The following is an 18,931-nucleotide window of genomic DNA, read 5'->3' on the forward strand; positions in this document are numbered from 1 at the left end:
CATGATTTTTATTGTGGAAAATCAGATACTGCAAAGCAGTGCAAAACCAAAACTGCGAGGGTCTGGAAAAACCAAAACTGGGAGGGTGTAGAAAAACAGATATTGCAAGTGGAGGAAAACCATAACTGGGTACGTGTGGAAAATCTATAATGCGGGAAGTCGAAAAACCAGTGGATTTTGTCCTGCATTCTTCTGCCAGAGATCCAGATAGAAACCTCATTTCCCCCTTACTTTTTGTGTCACCCCCGTGTATTTTGAAACCAGAGATGGAAGAAATGTAAGGGGTGAATGAGGTTTAGTCCCTTCCGCTTCTATGGAGAAACCTCTTGAAAATATGTTATTTTCCAGAGGAATTTTCCCGGTGGGTATACATATGTATCTAATGGCTGTGTGTGTAAAATACGCATTTTTTGGATATATTTATTTTGTGCGTGTGTGTGTACATTAGGGTGGTTTTTTTTTGTATGAAAAATTCTAAGCTCCTACTCTCACCCCCTTATACTTTGCGCATTGGTGCATTTAAGACATACCAAAAAGAAAAAGTATAAAAAAATGCGATTTAGTGCTTGCGCATTGACCTTTAAGTTTATCACTCATACGAACTGTTGCCCTTGATCAAATATTTTAATTTCATATAGATGGCGTAGACTTGTCATTACTTATTGAGTCTAAACATAAAGGTAACCTTGTCACCTTTACAAACGGCTAAAGAAAAATAAAATCGCTATGGCAACATAAGTTCCAATATTTAAGGGAGTCACACCACAAATCAAACAAATATTTTTTTTTATTTATCGCCCCCAAACTATATGCAGAATATGTGGATAAAAAGCTATTTAGATATTTTTAAAAATCTTAATGTACGTATCGTGGCCAAAAAAATACTTGCTAGGGTTTTATAACAAGTTTAGAACCCAAATCGAAACCTAAATTTTTACTTTAGTTTGTTTTCGTAGTCTAATGAATTACGTGGACTATTATTCAACAAAATCGTCTAGATCTACATTTATTGAATCCTTCATACAAACAGACAAACAAAGCAATATAATTATACCGAAAATTCATAAATTTATTTATTTTGTTATATCCCTGCATTATAGGGTACAGGGTATTATAATTTCAGTCAAAAGTTTGCAACGCAATGAAGGAATGATATCCGACTATATATTCTTGATCAGCATCACCAGGAGAGTCGATCAAGCCATGTCCGTCTGTCTTTTCTTGTTAAGTCGCCTTATTCGTCAAAGGACGTACTCGAATTTCCTTGCTCTCCCATACGCTAACCAGCATTTTTGCAACAAGCTGAGCACTTTCAGATAAGAAACTTTGTTTTAGAGGAACTGTCCTGTAGAGCAAAGTACGGTCCTCTTTAACGGCCAAGTTTCTTCTTCATCAAAATTGAAATTTAGCTTTCCAACCAAAAAAAGGTGCTCTCCATTTTGTTAACGATTATGAACGAAATCAAATATTTGACAAGTGTAGATATGGGAAAAGATTTGCCTACCCAAAACTCATACTGGCTGACGTGCCGTATGAGTAATTTTTTTGGAAACTTTGAGACCATTGCGCAAGCCCTTAGACTTAATTTAAAATTTTTTGGATTTTAGTTTAAGTTATTTTGCACAAATATCTTGTGTTTAAAAGGGTGAGATAAAAATTTCTTATAAAAAACAGCCCTAGTGTACATAGCTGAGCAAATCATTGTTTGTTTTTGTTTTTTACAATCCAAAGTTTGTCGTTAACTCAACATTTGAAAACTAATAAATAGTTTGCTGATCGGGCTTTTGCATTTTAATAAACAGAAGCAATTTTAAGGAAAATTTCGACTGTAAAATTCAGCTTAATGGGATTTCTGTAAGGTCTACCAATACTTTAAAATTTACCGTTTACTTAAGAAAAAGGCGCAAAAGAAAAGATTTGCGATATAATCGATTTTTTAACCGCGCATTTAAAAAGTGTTATGAGTGTTGGATATGGTATTTTCATTTTCCCTTGCGAGGTCACACTTAAAGTGCGACAGCAGGACATACATACATACATGCGCCAGCAGAACATACATACAAACATATGGGGACGCGTGACGTCACATCAGGTTAGCAAATTTGAAAATATTGGGGACTTGGTTAAGGATGCAGAATCTCCAAGAAATTTAAATGCAGTTATTTGCGGGTATGCCATAAGATTATGAACATCACATTTTTAAACCATTTTAACAACATTTATAACAGAGAAATGGCAAAAGAAAGAATTAAAAAAAAACAAGAAAGGAAGCTAGCTTCGGCCAGCCGAAGCTTATATACCCTTGCAGATCATTCCTATTAATTAACAAATCGCAAAAATGTTCAATTTTCTAATATTTCTCATTAATTTTCAGATCGTTCATATGGCAGCTATATGATATAGTCGTCCGATTTTTATCAAATTAAAATTGAAATTCGGAAATATTTAAAAAGAGTCATATCCTAGAGTAGAAGATAATACAATAAAAACCAAAGAAACTAGAATTTATTTCCTATTACTTTTCCATTAATTTTCCGATCGTTCCTATGGCAGCTATATGATATAGTAGTCCGATTTTTTAAATAATTAATTCGAAATTCAGAAATATTTAAAAAATAACATCCCCAAAAGTAGAAGGTATTATTTAAAAAAACACCGAAGCTAGAATTTTTTAAAGTTTTTTTTTCCGATCCTTCCTATGGGAGCTATAAGATATAGTTGTCCGATCCGGTCGGCTCCGACATATATACTACCTGCAATAGAAAGAAGACTTTTGCGAAAGTTTCGTCCCGATAGCTCAAAAACTGAGATACTAGTTTGCTTAGAAACAGACAGACGGACAGACGGACATGGCTAGATCGACTCGTCTAGTGATGCTGATCAAGAATATATATACTTTATGGGGTCGGAAACGTCTCCTTCACTGTGTTGCAAACTTCTGACTGAAATCATAATACCCTCTGCAAGGGTATAACAAATCGAATTTTGGGGCACTTTGGGGTCGTTTTTTTTCTACAAAGTACCCCTTACGCGGCTCCTAATTTTTTTAGTAATTACTGTGATTTTTCTAGATTTTTATGTCAATCCGTTCTGGGTGGAATTTGCTACTGACCGTTTTTTTAATCAAGACAAATATTGATTTAGATAATTCATGGGCGAAGCGTGGATTTGGTTTATTTCATATTTATTTCCAAGTAGACAATATTACATAAATAACAATACTAAAATTAAAAATAATCATTATTTCTGATCTGAAAAAAATAAAACTCAAAAATAATGATTGTTGTTGATTTTTATATTTTTTGATCAAAAATAAAACTCACTTGGACGCCACGGGTTTTCTATACCGATTTTGGACGTTCTTTTTACATAGTCCTATGAAACGAATGCAGACGCACCACCTCTGACAAAAAGAAACTTGAACTTGGCCTCTGCATCCCGTGAAATGGTATTTTAATTTTAGTCAGTAAAGGAGAGACTTCCAGCCTTTGTTTTTGTTTATGTATTAAAATATGGATTTCAGTCGAAATGCTCTTTATATTATATTATTTATTATACCCGTTACTCGTAGAGTAAAAGGGTATATTAGATTCGTGCAAAAGTATGTAACAGGTAGAAGGAAGCGTTTCCGACCCTATAAACTATATATATTCTTGATCAGGATCACTAGCCGAGTCGATCTAGCCACGTCCGTCTGTCTGTCCGTCTGTCTGTCTGTCTGTCCGTATGAACGCTGAGATCTCGGAAACTATAAAAGCTAGAGGATTGACATTTTGCATGCAGATTCTAGGAGTTCCTACGCAGCGCAAGTTTGTTTCAAAAGGGTGCCACGCCCCCTCTAACGCCCACAATCGCTTGTATACGATTTTAAAAATTTCAATATTTTGGAAAAGTAAAAATGCAGTTTTGTTGTGTTTATCAATACCTATCGAAATGTAGAAGAATTTTTTTAAATCAGACCATTCGTTAAAAAGTTACGGCGGATCAAAGTTTTTATCTCCATCTCCTTCGCATTCCCTTTAGCTGAGTAACGGGTATCTGAAATTAGGTTGTCAGGACTTTCTTATGTCTTATTTGCGCGTTTGCTGAAAACCTTTGCGTAAACAACCTTTCTAGAAGATTCTTCCAGAGAGAGAATCCGAAGGCTACTGGTAGAGCTATATAATAAATGAATGCGATCTAAGTAAAAGTCTTGAACTTGTATACTTTTTATCAGTTACAATGTTATCAATGCAATTTTAATTTGCGCACAAATGTACACTTGCTTGTAAATTGGAATTTGTTATTTTTAAATTTATTGTTTTGAATGAAACGAAAACATTTGTACACACACGAAAAGATTGACATCCCATACAAAAGTAGCGAAGTAACTTATTTTTTTCCGATTCCACATTTGATTGATAATTATTAATTTTAAACTCTTCCAATTTTGCATTAAGCACATTATGTACTTTCAAGTAGAAACATAAGCACACATTGTGTGTATGTATTGCATTGTACAAATCAAAACATTTCTTAATATGCATATGTACATACGTATTTGATGAAAAGTTAGAATCTTAAGATTAATAATTAACTTGGAAACATTTTGGCTTTGTTTACAGATTTTGTAGTAATTTTTTATCTTCTTCCATGGTGGAAATTAAATAAGGCTCGTACTTCTGCTACAAAATGAAAAATATTTTTTGAAAAATAAAACCTAGTCATTTGATCTACAGGACTGACTATTGATCGAAAATCATATTGATCGGAACAAATTTTAACTTAAATTTCACTTTTCCCCTCCCCCTTCCCTGCAGCACTACCTCTCCCCCTCATCAGTTTTCTTGGCTGCTGCTCTCACGTCCGTCGCTCTCTTGGCATCCGCTCTCTGGGTTTCGCTCTCTCGGCGGGCTTCCACAAAATGCAACGCAATAACTTAGGAAATCTAAATAAATTCGTTAAAAAACTTTTAAAAAATGTTAAAAACTTAAAAAATTAAACTTAAGTATTTGGGCCATAGAATAACCATTTACCAAAAAATCATCTCGATCGGAGCAGCGGTTTAGATTTTTTAAATCAAAAAGTTAATTTTAAATGTAGCCCCCAAATTATGGGGACATCGAAATTTCTTTTAGATTTCTAATTAGGCCCTTTCAAGACCTAAAATTCTGCAAAATCAAAATTTCGAAATTCCAACCACTTTAGAAGCTAAGCTTAAGTAAATCTAATGATTTTTTGCTCTAAATATGGATATTGGAGCTTAGTGGGCGCCTACGCCCCCAACGGAATACTGTGAAAAATTTGGCTGCTCTAGCTCTTATGGTTTAGGCTGTGGTCGTATCCCCCTAAAAATCGGTCATTCATTTTATAATCTTTAGAGATATTTATGTGCAAATATGTAAATACACTTAAAATATAAATACGAGCGCAGAGCGCGCACAGAGCGAACAGAGGAAAGAAGAGTACAAAGAACGTTTGTCAACGGTGATAGGGAAGAAGATTTTCGTGACGGTCATGAATTGGTTTTACTCCGGCCCCGAAAATGCATACGCGCCCAAAGAAGTTTTTCTTCAAAAATACTTTACTAATTGTATGGCATAGCTCTATACTTTAAACCAAAAACGAATCCAATCGCATAATCGGTGCGGAAAAATTAATTAAGTGCCTTAACCGGAAGTCGGTTGGGGCTCATCTTCTGGGCTTTCAAAGATTTCCACAAACAAAGCTGAAAATAAAACTATCAATTTGTTTGGTTGAAAACTGTAGAAATGGTTGATGTTTTAATCAAGCAATTTCGCATTTTTGGAGAGTCCTGGGAGTCCTTAGGAGCCAAATTTGAAAAAGTCCTTTCTTAGTGCACACCTCCTCTAACACACGATTCAGACAAAATTTTTCCAGAATTTTAGGTCTTATGGTTTGGGCTGGGAGAACATGTCGCAAATCGACATCTACTCTTTTATAGTAATACTCGATGGCCTTTCTAGAAATACTGCCGTTTATGATAAAATTAAAAACCATTACTTATGTACTTTGTACAGCCCAAAACATTTTAAAAAAGTTATGGCAATACACACTATTAATTTTACATTTTTTAACCTTATTGAATTGACCAGTTAAAGCTATTTGAATCAAAAATTTCAAATTTAACGTTTAAATTCTAGGTAACCATGCCATCTTATCCAAAAAAAATCATTTGTCCTCTTCGAAGCCTCTAATGAATACTCTAATGAATGAGCCGAACAATGTAGTAGAATAACTGCATTGTGAGATCGAAAATACTGAAGTCAACATCGATGAGAACGGTTTTTATTCTCGGTGTATTAAAATGGGCAATACTACAATAGTAATTATCTGGGTACAATTCTGATGTATATGTTGGTACTAAATGTAGTTTTTACTCATTGTGCACTTGATAAGCAAAAAGCGCCCCAACATTTTTATACCTTCGCAGAGGGCATACATTTTTCAGTCAGAAGTTCGCTGCCAGTGAAGGAGACGTCTCCGACCCTACAAAGCAGGGACCGAAAATAATGATTATTTTTTTTGAGTAAAAAATAAAAATCTCCATTTAATGATTATTTTGTAAGCGAATAAAATATCGCTCAGAAATAATGATTATTTTGTGAGCGATATTATTTCGCTTAAAATATCACTCAAAGTGTGATTGTAGCCGTCTTACGCAGAATTTTACAATTATTTAAATGTGCACTTGTAGGTAGAACCATAAAGCACATATCCATCTAAGAAAAAAATACATTTTCTTTGTATAAACCGCAAAAAAAACGGGTGGCTTTTGTATAAAAAAAAATTTTCTGTGGGAATCGAACTCGTGCTTACAGCACGGGGGACCAACACACTAACACCCAGCCCACATGTCGGGTTGGGTCTGTGTGGAATAGTTCATAACATCTTGTTAAGTCGTTTTGCTAATATATAAATGACATAAAGTCCTAAGGTTGCTACAACTTTTTGTATTTATGCATACCTCTTGTAAACTAATAACCGCGTTTTTAAAAGTTTATACAAAGAAAACACCTTATTTTATTAACTCAATATGTGCTTCGTGGTTCTACCTACAAGCACAAATTTAAATCTTTCTAAAATTCCGTACAGAACGGCTGCAATCGCACTTTGAGTGATATTTTTAAGCGAAATAATATCGCTCACATAATAATCATTATTTCTGAGCGATATTTTTTTTCGCTTACTAATAACACTGTGCAGCATTTGTAGTGCTTTTTAAATTTACCTCGATGGATGCTATATTTTTGGATTCGTTACGAATTCCCAAGTTAAACTGCGTTTTCCAAAAAGTTCCCCGACGCAAGGATTCTTAGCAAAAGGACCTCAAAGTTCGAAAAATGCTGAAATTGGCCAACTTTGCGGAGCTCTCAGAGGCAAATGGATGCATGGTTTGATTCGATGTTAAAGTTTTTTAAAAGATACACCCTTTATCTTTTAAACCACATACTTAAAAATTTTTTAAGATTTTTATTAAGGCAGAAACAAATTCTAGAAAACATAGTCAAAAAACATAAAAGTATACAGCTGCGGTCAAAATGGTAGTAGTGTTGCCGCCCTGTGTATTTAAAAGTTTGTTGTTGTAATTGATATTTTCCTGGTAATATTGTATTGATTATAATTTTACTATTAGACTAATTGGATAAGAAAAAATTACAACATGAAACTTTTAAAAACACAAGGCGGCAACACTGCTACTATTTTGACCGCAGCTGTATGTTTTTCAGTTGTTTTTTGGAATTTATTTCTGCCTTAAAAAAAATCCTGAAATTATTTTATGTATGGGGTTTGAAAGATAAAGGGTGTATCTTTTAAAAAACTTTAACTTCGAACCAAGCCATGCATCCATTTGCCTCTGAGAGCTCCGCAAAGTTGGTCAATTTCAGCATTTTTCGAACTTTGAGGTTCTTTTGCTAAGAATCCTTGCGTCGGGGAACTCTTTGGAAAACGCAGTTTAACTTGGGAATTCGTAACGAATCCAAAAATATAGCATTCATCGAGGTTAATTTTTGATGCTGCATAGTGTAATCATTAAAGGGTAATTTTTATTTTTTCACTTATAATGATTACGGTCCCTGCTACAAAGTTAACTAGACAATTCGATCTAACCATGTCCGTCTGTCTGACCCTTTCTTTTTGAAGTAGTCTTTTAGCCTTTTTAATATTTTAGATTTAAGTATTACATTTTACAACAAGAAAGAACGCTATAGTCGAGTCCCCGACTATCAGATACCCATCACTCAGCAAAGGGAGTGCGAGGGAGATGGAGATATAGAACTTTGATTTCAGCGTTCATCCGGACGGACAGACCGACATACAGACAGACAGACATGGCTAGATCGACTTGGATAGTGACCCTGATTAAGAATATATATTCTTTATAGGTCGGAAATGCTTCGTTCTAGCTGTTACATACTTTTGCACGAACACAATATACAATTTACTTTACGAGTAACGGGTATAAAAATAAGGCAAATAAATTATATAGCTGCCATAAAAACGATAGACATTTTTTTGGAACATAAGCACGAGTAAATTTTAAAGTACATTTTTTTAATGTTATATTTTAGTTTTGTAGGAACGATATTTAAGGGTATATAAACATTGGCTTTCAGAATTTAATTTAATTTCTTATCATTAGATTTTACCACACCTAGTAAGTTTTTACTTTCAGTTCGATATGGGCTTCAATTGCCAGTACTTAAAGAGACTCGGGAACGTTAATATGCCGTCAAAGAAATAAAAGAGTGTAAGAAGCTAGAGCCCACCATCATTGATAAGATTTCAATAAAATTCAAATGAATAAATAAACCCGTTCGAAATGTTACCGGTCAATTGAAGTGTCAACATGTTTAGATTCATTGTTTTTTGTATCCTTATTCGCAATAGCTGCGCGAAAACCATTCTTGTCGAAGAGCTTACAAAATGGACATTAAGAAATGAAACCTCGTGTAAGTGGTTCCATTATTTTTGTACGGTCGGCCCACGCTAAAACTGAGATATGTGCAGCAAGATAAGATTAAAACTGCTTTATTTACTTTGACTGTTTGATGGAAATTGTATGCACTCTAATTAATTGGCTTTATAGACAATTTATATACTACCTACCATAGCTGCACTCAGAAAATGTTTACCCTAAATCGCTCTAAAAAACTGACTTCTCGCCCATGGATTAAAAAAATCATCCGTAGATCGTATCCGCGGGCCATTCGCCCGTGTATTTAGAAATATTTTTCTAAAAAATCCCTATGGAAACTTGGTGTGATTTACCGTGATTTTTCTTGAATTGAGAAATATTTTCCTGTTTTTAGGGTGATTTGCCCTAAATTTAAGGTGTATTTTTCTAAAAGTAAGGGCGAATTTTCTGATTTTAAAGGCAAATACCCTAAAAATTGAACAAATTAAAAAAAATCGTGTTTGAGCATTAGGGCGGTACAAAAAACGAAATTCTTTTCTCACCCCTTAACATGGTATATTAAAGTATGCAAAAAATGTATGTGAAAACAAAAAAAATGTTTTTTCAAGATTTAGACCTTGCGGAAGTTTGCTTTAAAATTTCTCATACGACATGTATAACAGTTCGAATTTGGTCGAAAAAAATCGCTCTCCCATTTCTTGTCTTGTCAAATTATGAGTTTTGTTGGAATAATTGGTAAAAAAAGGAGAGCAAACATCAACTGAATTGTTGATATCTATGCCACCTTGATCAGAAAAACTTTTTGATCGAAGGCAACAATGCAACAATGATAAACTTTGAAACCAATTCGCAGACCCTAAAACACGATTTTTTTAAAAATTGTCTGTTGGTATACCTTGAATACCACAATGCGCACCGTATAAGCGGGTGAGAGTTGGACCTTAAAAATTTCCATACAAATGTGGACCGCCCTATTGAGCATGCTTAACTGAATTTGGGAAGCATGTATTTCAATTGTGTATATTCTGGGAACTGGGACTGCTTTATTTAAACAACACCGGCAGAGGACACCGTTTCATGTTATTGTATTGGTGTGTAGCTATATCAGAGCTGCGTTAAGGGGGGCCCGACCTATACAGCACAACCGTTAGAAATGAAAATCATGTTTGTAAACGAATTAGGGAAATAAATATGAGGAGAAAAAACAACTTACTTTTGGTCACTGCGAGAATCGAACCCACGACCTCTCGGTTTAGAGTCTAACGTCCTACCGCTGCACCACACACCCATAGCGCAAGGCGACATACAAACTCTGCACACATCTTGAATTCTTGAGGTCTACGTTAGTATTTGACTAAAGGCAACTAAACCGTATCTTTTTTCCTGACGATTGTGACAATTAGGGCCGTTTTCTTGCCCGCAAACACAAAGTATGCTTTTAACTCAGAATTCCCATACGTTTTTAAGGTTTGAAGACTACTTTAATTTAAAATTCGGACGAAAAAATGTCCTTAGTATTATAACCTTTAAAAAGAAAACATAAAAATCAAGTTGAATCACACAGGGTTCGAACCCAAAGCCCCACGACCTTAGTCCTCATATATCAAAGTTGAAAGCGCAAGTGATTAAACCGCTGGGCTGCCGAATTTCACACTTTTGGAGTGATTTTTAAGGCAAATCGCCCTGGTACTTAGAAAAATTTTAGAAAAAAACGAGGGCAATTCGTCGTTGGATTTAGAAAACATCAAACGAGGCAAATCAAAAAAATTGCCCTAAATATTAGAAATATAGAAAAATATCCCCAAAAAGATTTTTTTATGGTCACCTGCCTTGAGTTTATGGCAAATTTGTCGTGAAAATAGAAAATTTTTCTCAGTTTAAAGGCGAAACTTTTTTTACATTTTCTAAAATGTAGAAAAATATTTTTATGAGTGTGATATTTATAACCAATTTATAAGTCCTTTCTTTACATTTTTGGATGATTTTTAGCGGTAACTATTGACGTTCCTAGACTTCCGAGCGGAGTATATACAGCGCTCAAGGATACTTACGGCGACTTGCTAGGCCCGGAAAATGACGTATCCTTGCGATGGATAGCCAACATATCCTGGATTTATAGCACTAGCTTCTACAGTGAGTCGACAGTCACATTGTGGGGCGCCTAGAACAAAAAGCCTGCCAAAATGGTTTCTTATAGTTGATTTTTCGAAACAGAATTGTAGCCGATAAGAAAAATAGATATTTTTATACACCTTTAAAATTTTTATGAAAACTCCTAAGGGCCTAATTTATATATTTAACGAATGAAACTTAAGAGCAACCAATTTTTAATTTTTTAAAAGTGGTCCAAAAAAATTTAGTTTTCTTTGGATATTGGGATATATAAGTAGTGTTACACCCTAGATCTCCGTTTAATTCTTTAAAAAAAAAAAGGCTAGATATTTAACTACAAATTCTGAAAAAATTAGCCTCCACTTTTGTGCCTCTTCTGAGAAAACCGCAGATTAAGTTAGCAAGAAATGTTCATAATTTGAAATATCGTCAGCCCTGGTTTATCCGCGCGCCCTAATGTCATGAAGATATTTTACTTATGTGAAGGTATTGATTAAGATAATAATAAATTAATATACAAATTTGGGTTTAAAATTTAAAATGATGTTATTTTACTAAAAATATAGATATGAAATAAATAACGATTTCTAACAGATTTTTTTAAATGTGCTATATTTTTTTGATTTATTCTATGACACCTATAAAATATCAAATAAAAAACCTCTTAACGAGGTAAAAAACTAGTGACGATCGCACCTTCAACGTACAAAAGTTCTGATATCAACTTTTGTGACGAAAAATGATTTTAGATGCGACTTAATAAGTACGCTACCTAAAATTTACTCGTTCGGCCCGCTTTAGCAAATATTTAATATCTACACGAAAGTTTTCTGTTGTAGCGTGCCGAAGGAATAACTATATCGTACTTATTTAGTCGCATCTAAAATCATTTTTCGTCACAAAAGTTGATATCAAAACTTTTGTACGTTGAAGGTGCGATTGTCACTAGTTTTTTACCTCGTTAAGATGTGTTTTTATACCCTTGTAGAGAGTATTATAATTTCAGTCAGATGTTTGCAACGCAGTGAAGGAGACGTTTCCGACCAAATAAAGTATATATATTCTTGATCAGCACCAATAGCCGAGTCTATCTAGCCATGTCCGTCTGTCCGTCTGTCCGTTTCTATGCGAACTAGTCTCTCAGTTTTAAAGCTATCGCGATGAAACTTTCCCGAAAGTCTTCTTTCTATTGCAGGTAGTACATATGTCGGAGCGAGCCGGATCGGACCACTATATCTTAAGGCTCCCATAGGAATATTCAAACAAATATAAGAAAATTCATTGTTACTTGTAGGAAGTAGGCGTTTTAATTCTTGACTACTTAAAAATAAAATTCAAAAATAGAAACGCTGAATCTGGAATCCCTGGAACTGCACCGAGTGAGTATTACTTTATCTACAAGGGTATATAAGCTTCGGCTGGCCGAAGGTAGCTTCCTTTCTTGTTATTTGATTGAAATAGAACGGCAGCTATAAGATATACATAGTTGACCGATTTAAATAATTTTTTTTCAAAAATCCAATTAAATTAAAAAAAATATTGTGAAACTAAGAACCCTATAAGTGATTTATTTATATTTTTTTTTCTTAAAAAAACATTTTTTTTTCTTTTAAAAATGTCCTACAAAAAAAAATTGTACTAAAAAATTTTACCTTATGATGTTTTTTACTTAGGGGAGAGGTCTGTAGGTTGGTACACCTTTTGTTGTTAATCTGCCATTTCGACATTCACTTATGAAACTTTACGCATTTGGTACTGATCGAAAGGTTAGTCTATTAGCTTAATAAAAAACAAAAATAAATAATATAATATAATATAAAATAAAAAAGTCCCAAAAAACGACATTTTGAAAAAGAAGTCTGTAACTTAAGACACTTTTAAAAGTCAATAATTCTCACACAAAAAGTACACCAAATTATAAGGAACTATTTATTTATGTTAATTTAATCAATTCTAGTTCGTCCTAAATTATTTCCCATCCATTTTTTAAGAACTTACACCAAATAACAATTAAAATCAAAAGGCTCTTTGAACATTCACTTTTCCCCTAATATCAAAAAAATGTATGTGGACTAAAAAGAACAATGTGGCAACTCTTGATAACTTGAGCGGCGAGAATCAGCGAGCGACACACGTGTGTTAATAATATTCATTATCTTTGTACTTCTAAATCTAAATAAACTTAAATGGCAAACATACTTCGCCATAGTGGTGACCCCGACAAGTAAAATCATAATAAAAGTTACTTATTGTACGAAATTGACACACGCGTTCACAATTAAGAAATTGCGCACTGAATGAACAGACGCCAATACGATTTGCGAAAAATTAAAGATAGGCGGCTAAATTTCGACGAACAAAGCGATAGCTCCGATTTTCCATTCATCATGCCGGATACAAATCCTGATTTAACTGCTCAAGTCCGAGATCTGCAGCAGCAACTCGAGGCACTTCGGACAAATGTACCTGGCAACCGGGATGAGACTACTCGCACACACACACGTACGACTGTCCACCCTCAACTATGGTTTGCGCAAGTGGAGCGGTCATTTCGATTGCACCAGATCATCGACGACACCGACAAGTTCGACCTTGTGACTCTTCACCTGGAGGAGGATGTAGTTCTGGCAGTGGAAGACTTAGTCATTCGACCACCCAACGAAAACAAGTACGTAGCAATTAAAAATCGCTTACTACAAAAATTTGCCGAATCTTCAGAGTCGAAACTACGCCGACTTCTGCAGGGTGGAGGTACATCTGGTTTAAAACCATCTGAGATCCTGGCCAATATGCGTCGACTAGCTCCGGACCCGGGCAGCGAGAACATCATTCTCACTCTTTTTCCTGGCAGAGATGCCGGCTTCAATTCGCCCCACTCTTACAGTGTGGGAAGAGACGGATTTGGATAAGCTCGCTCAGATCGCAGACAAGATGCTCGAAGCGGTACACCACAACGCCACTTTTGCGATCAGCACAAATACCACGACTGCAGCGGATCCATCTGTTTGCGCCACTTCCACCGAAGACCCCTGGAAAAAGATCAACGACAACTTGCGTTCGCTATCACAGAAGTTCGACGTATTGCAAAAGGATGTCAAACGTATCCAATCCCAAGGACGCTCACGATGAACTCATCGCGTGGCAACGTACAAACTGGAAATACGAATCAACAGGCATCTGGGCCTCAAGAGAAGCTTTGCTTCTATCACGACCGATTTGGAGAAAACGCTCAAAAGTGCCGCCCACCATGTTCCCGCTCCTCGTCGTTAAACTAAAGGAGCTGTCGCCCGACACGCTGGTCGGCGGCAGCACCAATATAACCAGCGAGCCCACAGTTCAGCCAGCTGTTCCACAAGAGCAGCGCCTACACGTCATTGATCGCACATCTCACATCCGCTTCCTCGTTGATTCTGGATCTGTAGTTTCCGTCATACCACGAACGCTGGTTAGACAAAAAACTACTCTGAGCGATTTGACTCTGTACGCAGCGAACCAGACAGTCATTCATACTTATGGAAAGTACGTCACTCAGCTGAACTTGGATCTTCGCCGCAACTTTACATGGCCGTTCATTATCGCTGACGTGCACACAGCTATAATTGGGGCAGACTTTTTGAGCAAATTCCAATTGCTCATTGATCTTAAAAACCAACGCTTGATCGACTCAATTACGGGACTATCAACCACAGCATGTCTTGCACAAGCGAAACACATATCAGTTTCCACAGTGCAGTGTATGTCCAAATTTCAACAAGAGAGAACGCTATAGTCGGGTGCCCCGACTATCAGATACCCGTTACTCAGCTAAAGGGACACAGAGAAAAAAAACCAAGAACATTGCACTCAAATCAAGAACATTCGTTCTTAAAAACCGGGTAAGCACAGATGTTCTCATTTCGAGTTGAATGTTCTCAATATCAGAACGAAATGGTGTTAGCTAAAAATCCGACATTAAGTTCACTTCGTTCTATTTTCAAGTTGATTTTGTTCTTAATTCAAGAACATTTTTAAGTCAAATGGATACAAATATAAGTTCATTTGTTCTATTTTCAGCACTTTTTTCTTTCAATTCTGTAGCATTTTGAGTTTGATTTTAGCTAAGGATAAGAGTAATTTATAAGTAATATTAAAAAGGTAGTTGTCCAATTACACCGTATAAAGGTGCGGGTTGCACTTGACTTCCAGCTAGTGTGAAAGTTTATTATAGACTTGAGCCAGAAAAAAGCCTTAAAGTCTCAGAATCTGAATTGGGCTTGGTTCATGAAGGGCTAGAACCAGTTGGGAATTACATATAAGACGAAAAGGGCAAATCTAATGTTAAAGTCGTATTGGAGCAAAGTAAAATGGTCTACTGCGTTCTAGGTGTCAAAAACATCCTAACGCGTTCTAGGAAATCCAAAAAAATTAGAGAATAGAGTTTTGAATCATTTTAAGTTGAAATGCAACTTAATTTTTGTTCTTTCTTTAGTCTTTTTCGTTCTCAAACTAAGAACATTTTCAGATATTGTGGTTTTTGAGAACCAAATCGATTTGATTTAAGAACCATGTGCTAAAATAATAACGATTCGTTCTTATTTCAAGAACATTTTAAGCTCAACTAGATTTTAAGAACCAATTCAACTTAATTCATGCACATTTAGAACATTTTAAACTTGAAAAAGGCCTTTCAATTTTTAAGAACATTTTCAACTCAGATGAGAACGTCAGAATTTTCTCTGTGGAGGATTATACATGGAGATAAAAACTTTGATCCGCCGTAACTTTTTAACGAATGGTCCGATTTAAAAAATTTCTTCTACATTTCGATAGGTATTGATAAACACAATAAAACTGCATTTTTACTTTTCCGAAATATTGAAATTTTCAATATCGTACATAAGCGATTGTGGGCGTTAGAGGGGGCGTGGCACCCTTTTGAAACAAACTTGCGCTGCGTAGGAACTCCTAGAATCTACATGCAAAATTTCAGTCTTCTAGCTTTTATAGTAGGGATGTCAAAAATATATCAAAATATCAATATATTGATATTTTTTGCAAAAAAAATATATTTATATCGTGATATTTATTTAGCCAAATATCACAACATCGATATTTTATTTTTCGATATTATTTGATATTTGCATATCTTTCTCTCATCTGTGCACAAAAAAATGAAGCGTGTTAAAATTTATTTCGGTGAAATTAATAAAAACAGTCCACATTCACAGGCCTTTGAAGAAACACGCACATTTCACGCCGGGTAGGGCAAGGGACCTCGTGGTGTGGATTCATTTTTAGGTTAAGTTTGTGTAACACAAAAATCAAGACAAAGTATCTGGTCATATGCACTAGTCGTGCGACCAACCTTCATTTTCAACATTCGTTGAAATCAAAGCCAAAAAAAAAAAAAAAAATTAATAAAAACAAACTAAGTGCAAACTTTATTTGAAAACTATTAAAACAAGTGGGAATACATCAAAAATGTTATCCCACTTGAAAAACAAAAACTTTTTTGTGTGGAACTAATAAAATAAGGAATTTAATAAAACGAATTACAGGGGTGGTCAAAAGTATTTTCACAAATTTAAATGTTGACTGTACTCATATTTTTAACTTATAATATAAACTTTTGGAACCTATAGAAAGAGCACTTCAATTCCGTTAAAATGATTCAAAAATGTTCTAAGCCCATTAAGACCCCTTTGAAAAGTGAGCAAATTTTGTGAAAGTCGAATTTTTAACTTTTTTCCTGGGGCTTAAAACAAAAAAGTGTTGATGCAAAGTTGTTCCCCAATCAAAATTAATTATTACACTGTTGATTACACTGTTTTATTTTATAATTTTTAAAATTTTTTTTTTTATCTTTTAAAATGGCGGCCATGGGAATTTTTTGCCAGGCTATATTAAAAAAAAAGTAGGCCAGCTGCGGATCGTCCACAGGTCGCTGTGTAGATCCGATTTTTATGAAACTAAGTTTATTTTGTTAAGAATTAATGTATAAACTGTCTGAACCTAACTTACATAGAATATCTCAAGTACTCTGGAATTGGCACCCTTTCAAAGTCAAAATTAATTTTTTGCATATTTATTTTGTTGTTTTTGCTTAAAAAAAAAATTTACACTTGCAAATGTCTACAGTAAGTAGGTTCAGACAGTAGGCAATTTCATTACAAACATTTCTGTAAAAGCAGCATAATGATCGAACCATTATTTTTTAAGATACACGATCCGCAGCTGGCGAAAACGTGGTTTCGAGAAAAACGCATTTAAAGTAATGAAATATATCTACTGCAAAGGAAGATGGGTGCCGTCATCCTGGTATAAGTTCCAAAATAGTTCGAATTTCTTCCTGAAACTTTCATGACACATTCTTAATGAGTTATACTATCAATTTAAATAATAAAAAAAAATTGAATTTTTTTTGTTTTCTATATGTATCTCCCCCATTAACGGAATTGAAGTGTTCTTTCCATAGGTGCCAAAATGTTTATATTATAAGTTCAAAATATGAGTACAGTTAACATTCAAATTTGTGAAAATACTTTTGACTAGGGTTGTATTTGGTTAATACTTTTCTAGTGCTTTTACATTAATTTTAGGGCAAAAGTCTTTGTTGTTAGCTTATTTACGCGGCTAAAATTTTGAAATTCAACTGAAAAAAAATATCAAAAGTATCTGATATATCGATGTTGATATATCATATTGATATTTTTCTTAAAGAAAATATATCAGCGATACGATATTTTTAAAATATTTGACATCCCTATTTTATAGTTTCCGAGATCTCAGCGTTCATACGGACAGACAGACAGACAGACAGACAGACAGACAGACGGACAGACGGACATGGCTAGATCGACTCGGCTAGTGACCCTGATCAAGAATATATATACTTTATGGGGTCGGAAACGCTTCCTTCTATCTGTTACATACTTTTGCACGAATACAATATACCCTTTTACTCTACGAGTAACGGGTATAAAAACTTCTAAGTGAATTTGTCGACGTGACAAAGCCATCGATAAAAGCAGCTACGCAACACGACGTACGTCACTACATTGAAACAAATGGAATTCCTGTTGCTGATAGATCACGACGCCTCTCCGGTGAAAAACTTGTCACTGCCAAGAGAGAAATAAACTTCTTGATTGAGCAAAGGCATATGTCGCCCGTCAAAAAGTCCTTGGTCTAGCCCGTTACATATGGTTACCAAAAAAGATGGTGGCTGGCGGGCATGTGGAGATTATCGAAAACTGAATTCAATCACCATACCAGATCGCTACCCAATCGCCCATATACACGACTTCACTGAACAACTGCAAGGAAAGAAGATTTTTTCAACCCTCGATTTGGTTAAAGCGTACTACCAAATTCCAATGGCAGAAAACGATATCCAAAAAACCGCGGTGTGCACTCTTTTTGGACTCATTGAGTTTCAGTACATGCCGTTTGGGTTAAAAAACGCGACTCAAACATTTCAACGCTTTATGGACAACATCTTTCGCGGCATGGACTTTGTTTATTGCTACATAGATGACATACTTATAACGTCGCATTCCATCGCTGAACACGAAGAACATCTTCGGACTGTCTTGCAAGTACTTCAGAAACATGGTCTAAGCATCAATCTGACCAAATGCCAGTTTGCGCAATCTCAAGTAAACTTTCTCAGCTATACGATCAACGAATTTGGAATTATACCACCCACCGAACGCATAGATGCCCTTCTTAATTATGCACGTCCTGAAACCATAAGCCAACTTGGTCGTTTCTTGGGCGTTATAAATTACTATCGCAGATGTTTGGCTCGATCATCACACATTCAAGCACCGCTCACAGAGTTGCTAAGGGATGTTAAAAAAAATGATCAACGTAAAATTGAATGGACTGCAGAGCTCCATGCAGCTTTTAACGCTTGCA

The 18,931-nt window shown here is 35.1% G+C and overlaps 1 protein-coding gene across 4 annotated transcripts in view; it reads left to right on the forward strand.

Moving 5' to 3' along the window:
* The first annotated feature begins 8,709 nt into the window (after nucleotides 1-8,709).
* Nucleotides 8,710-18,931, forward strand: part of LOC108062424 (beta-mannosidase-like) — a 90,523-nt gene continuing 80,301 nt past the window's right edge. For 2 of the 4 annotated variants that reach the window (XM_044394689.2, XM_044394690.2), the window contains exons 1-2: nucleotides 8,710-8,954; nucleotides 10,910-11,053. In XM_044394689.2, coding sequence (XP_044250624.1) covers nucleotides 8,852-8,954; nucleotides 10,910-11,053 — 247 coding nt within the window. In that variant the 5' untranslated portion in view covers nucleotides 8,710-8,851. The remainder of the gene's footprint in view (nucleotides 8,955-10,909; nucleotides 11,054-18,931) is intronic. The other 2 variants (XM_044394691.2, XM_044394694.2) reach the window with 1 other exon arrangement.

Source organism: Drosophila takahashii, chromosome 3R, assembly GCF_030179915.1.
Source record: "Drosophila takahashii strain IR98-3 E-12201 chromosome 3R, DtakHiC1v2, whole genome shotgun sequence".
Taxonomy (NCBI): Eukaryota; Metazoa; Arthropoda; class Insecta; order Diptera; family Drosophilidae; genus Drosophila; species Drosophila takahashii.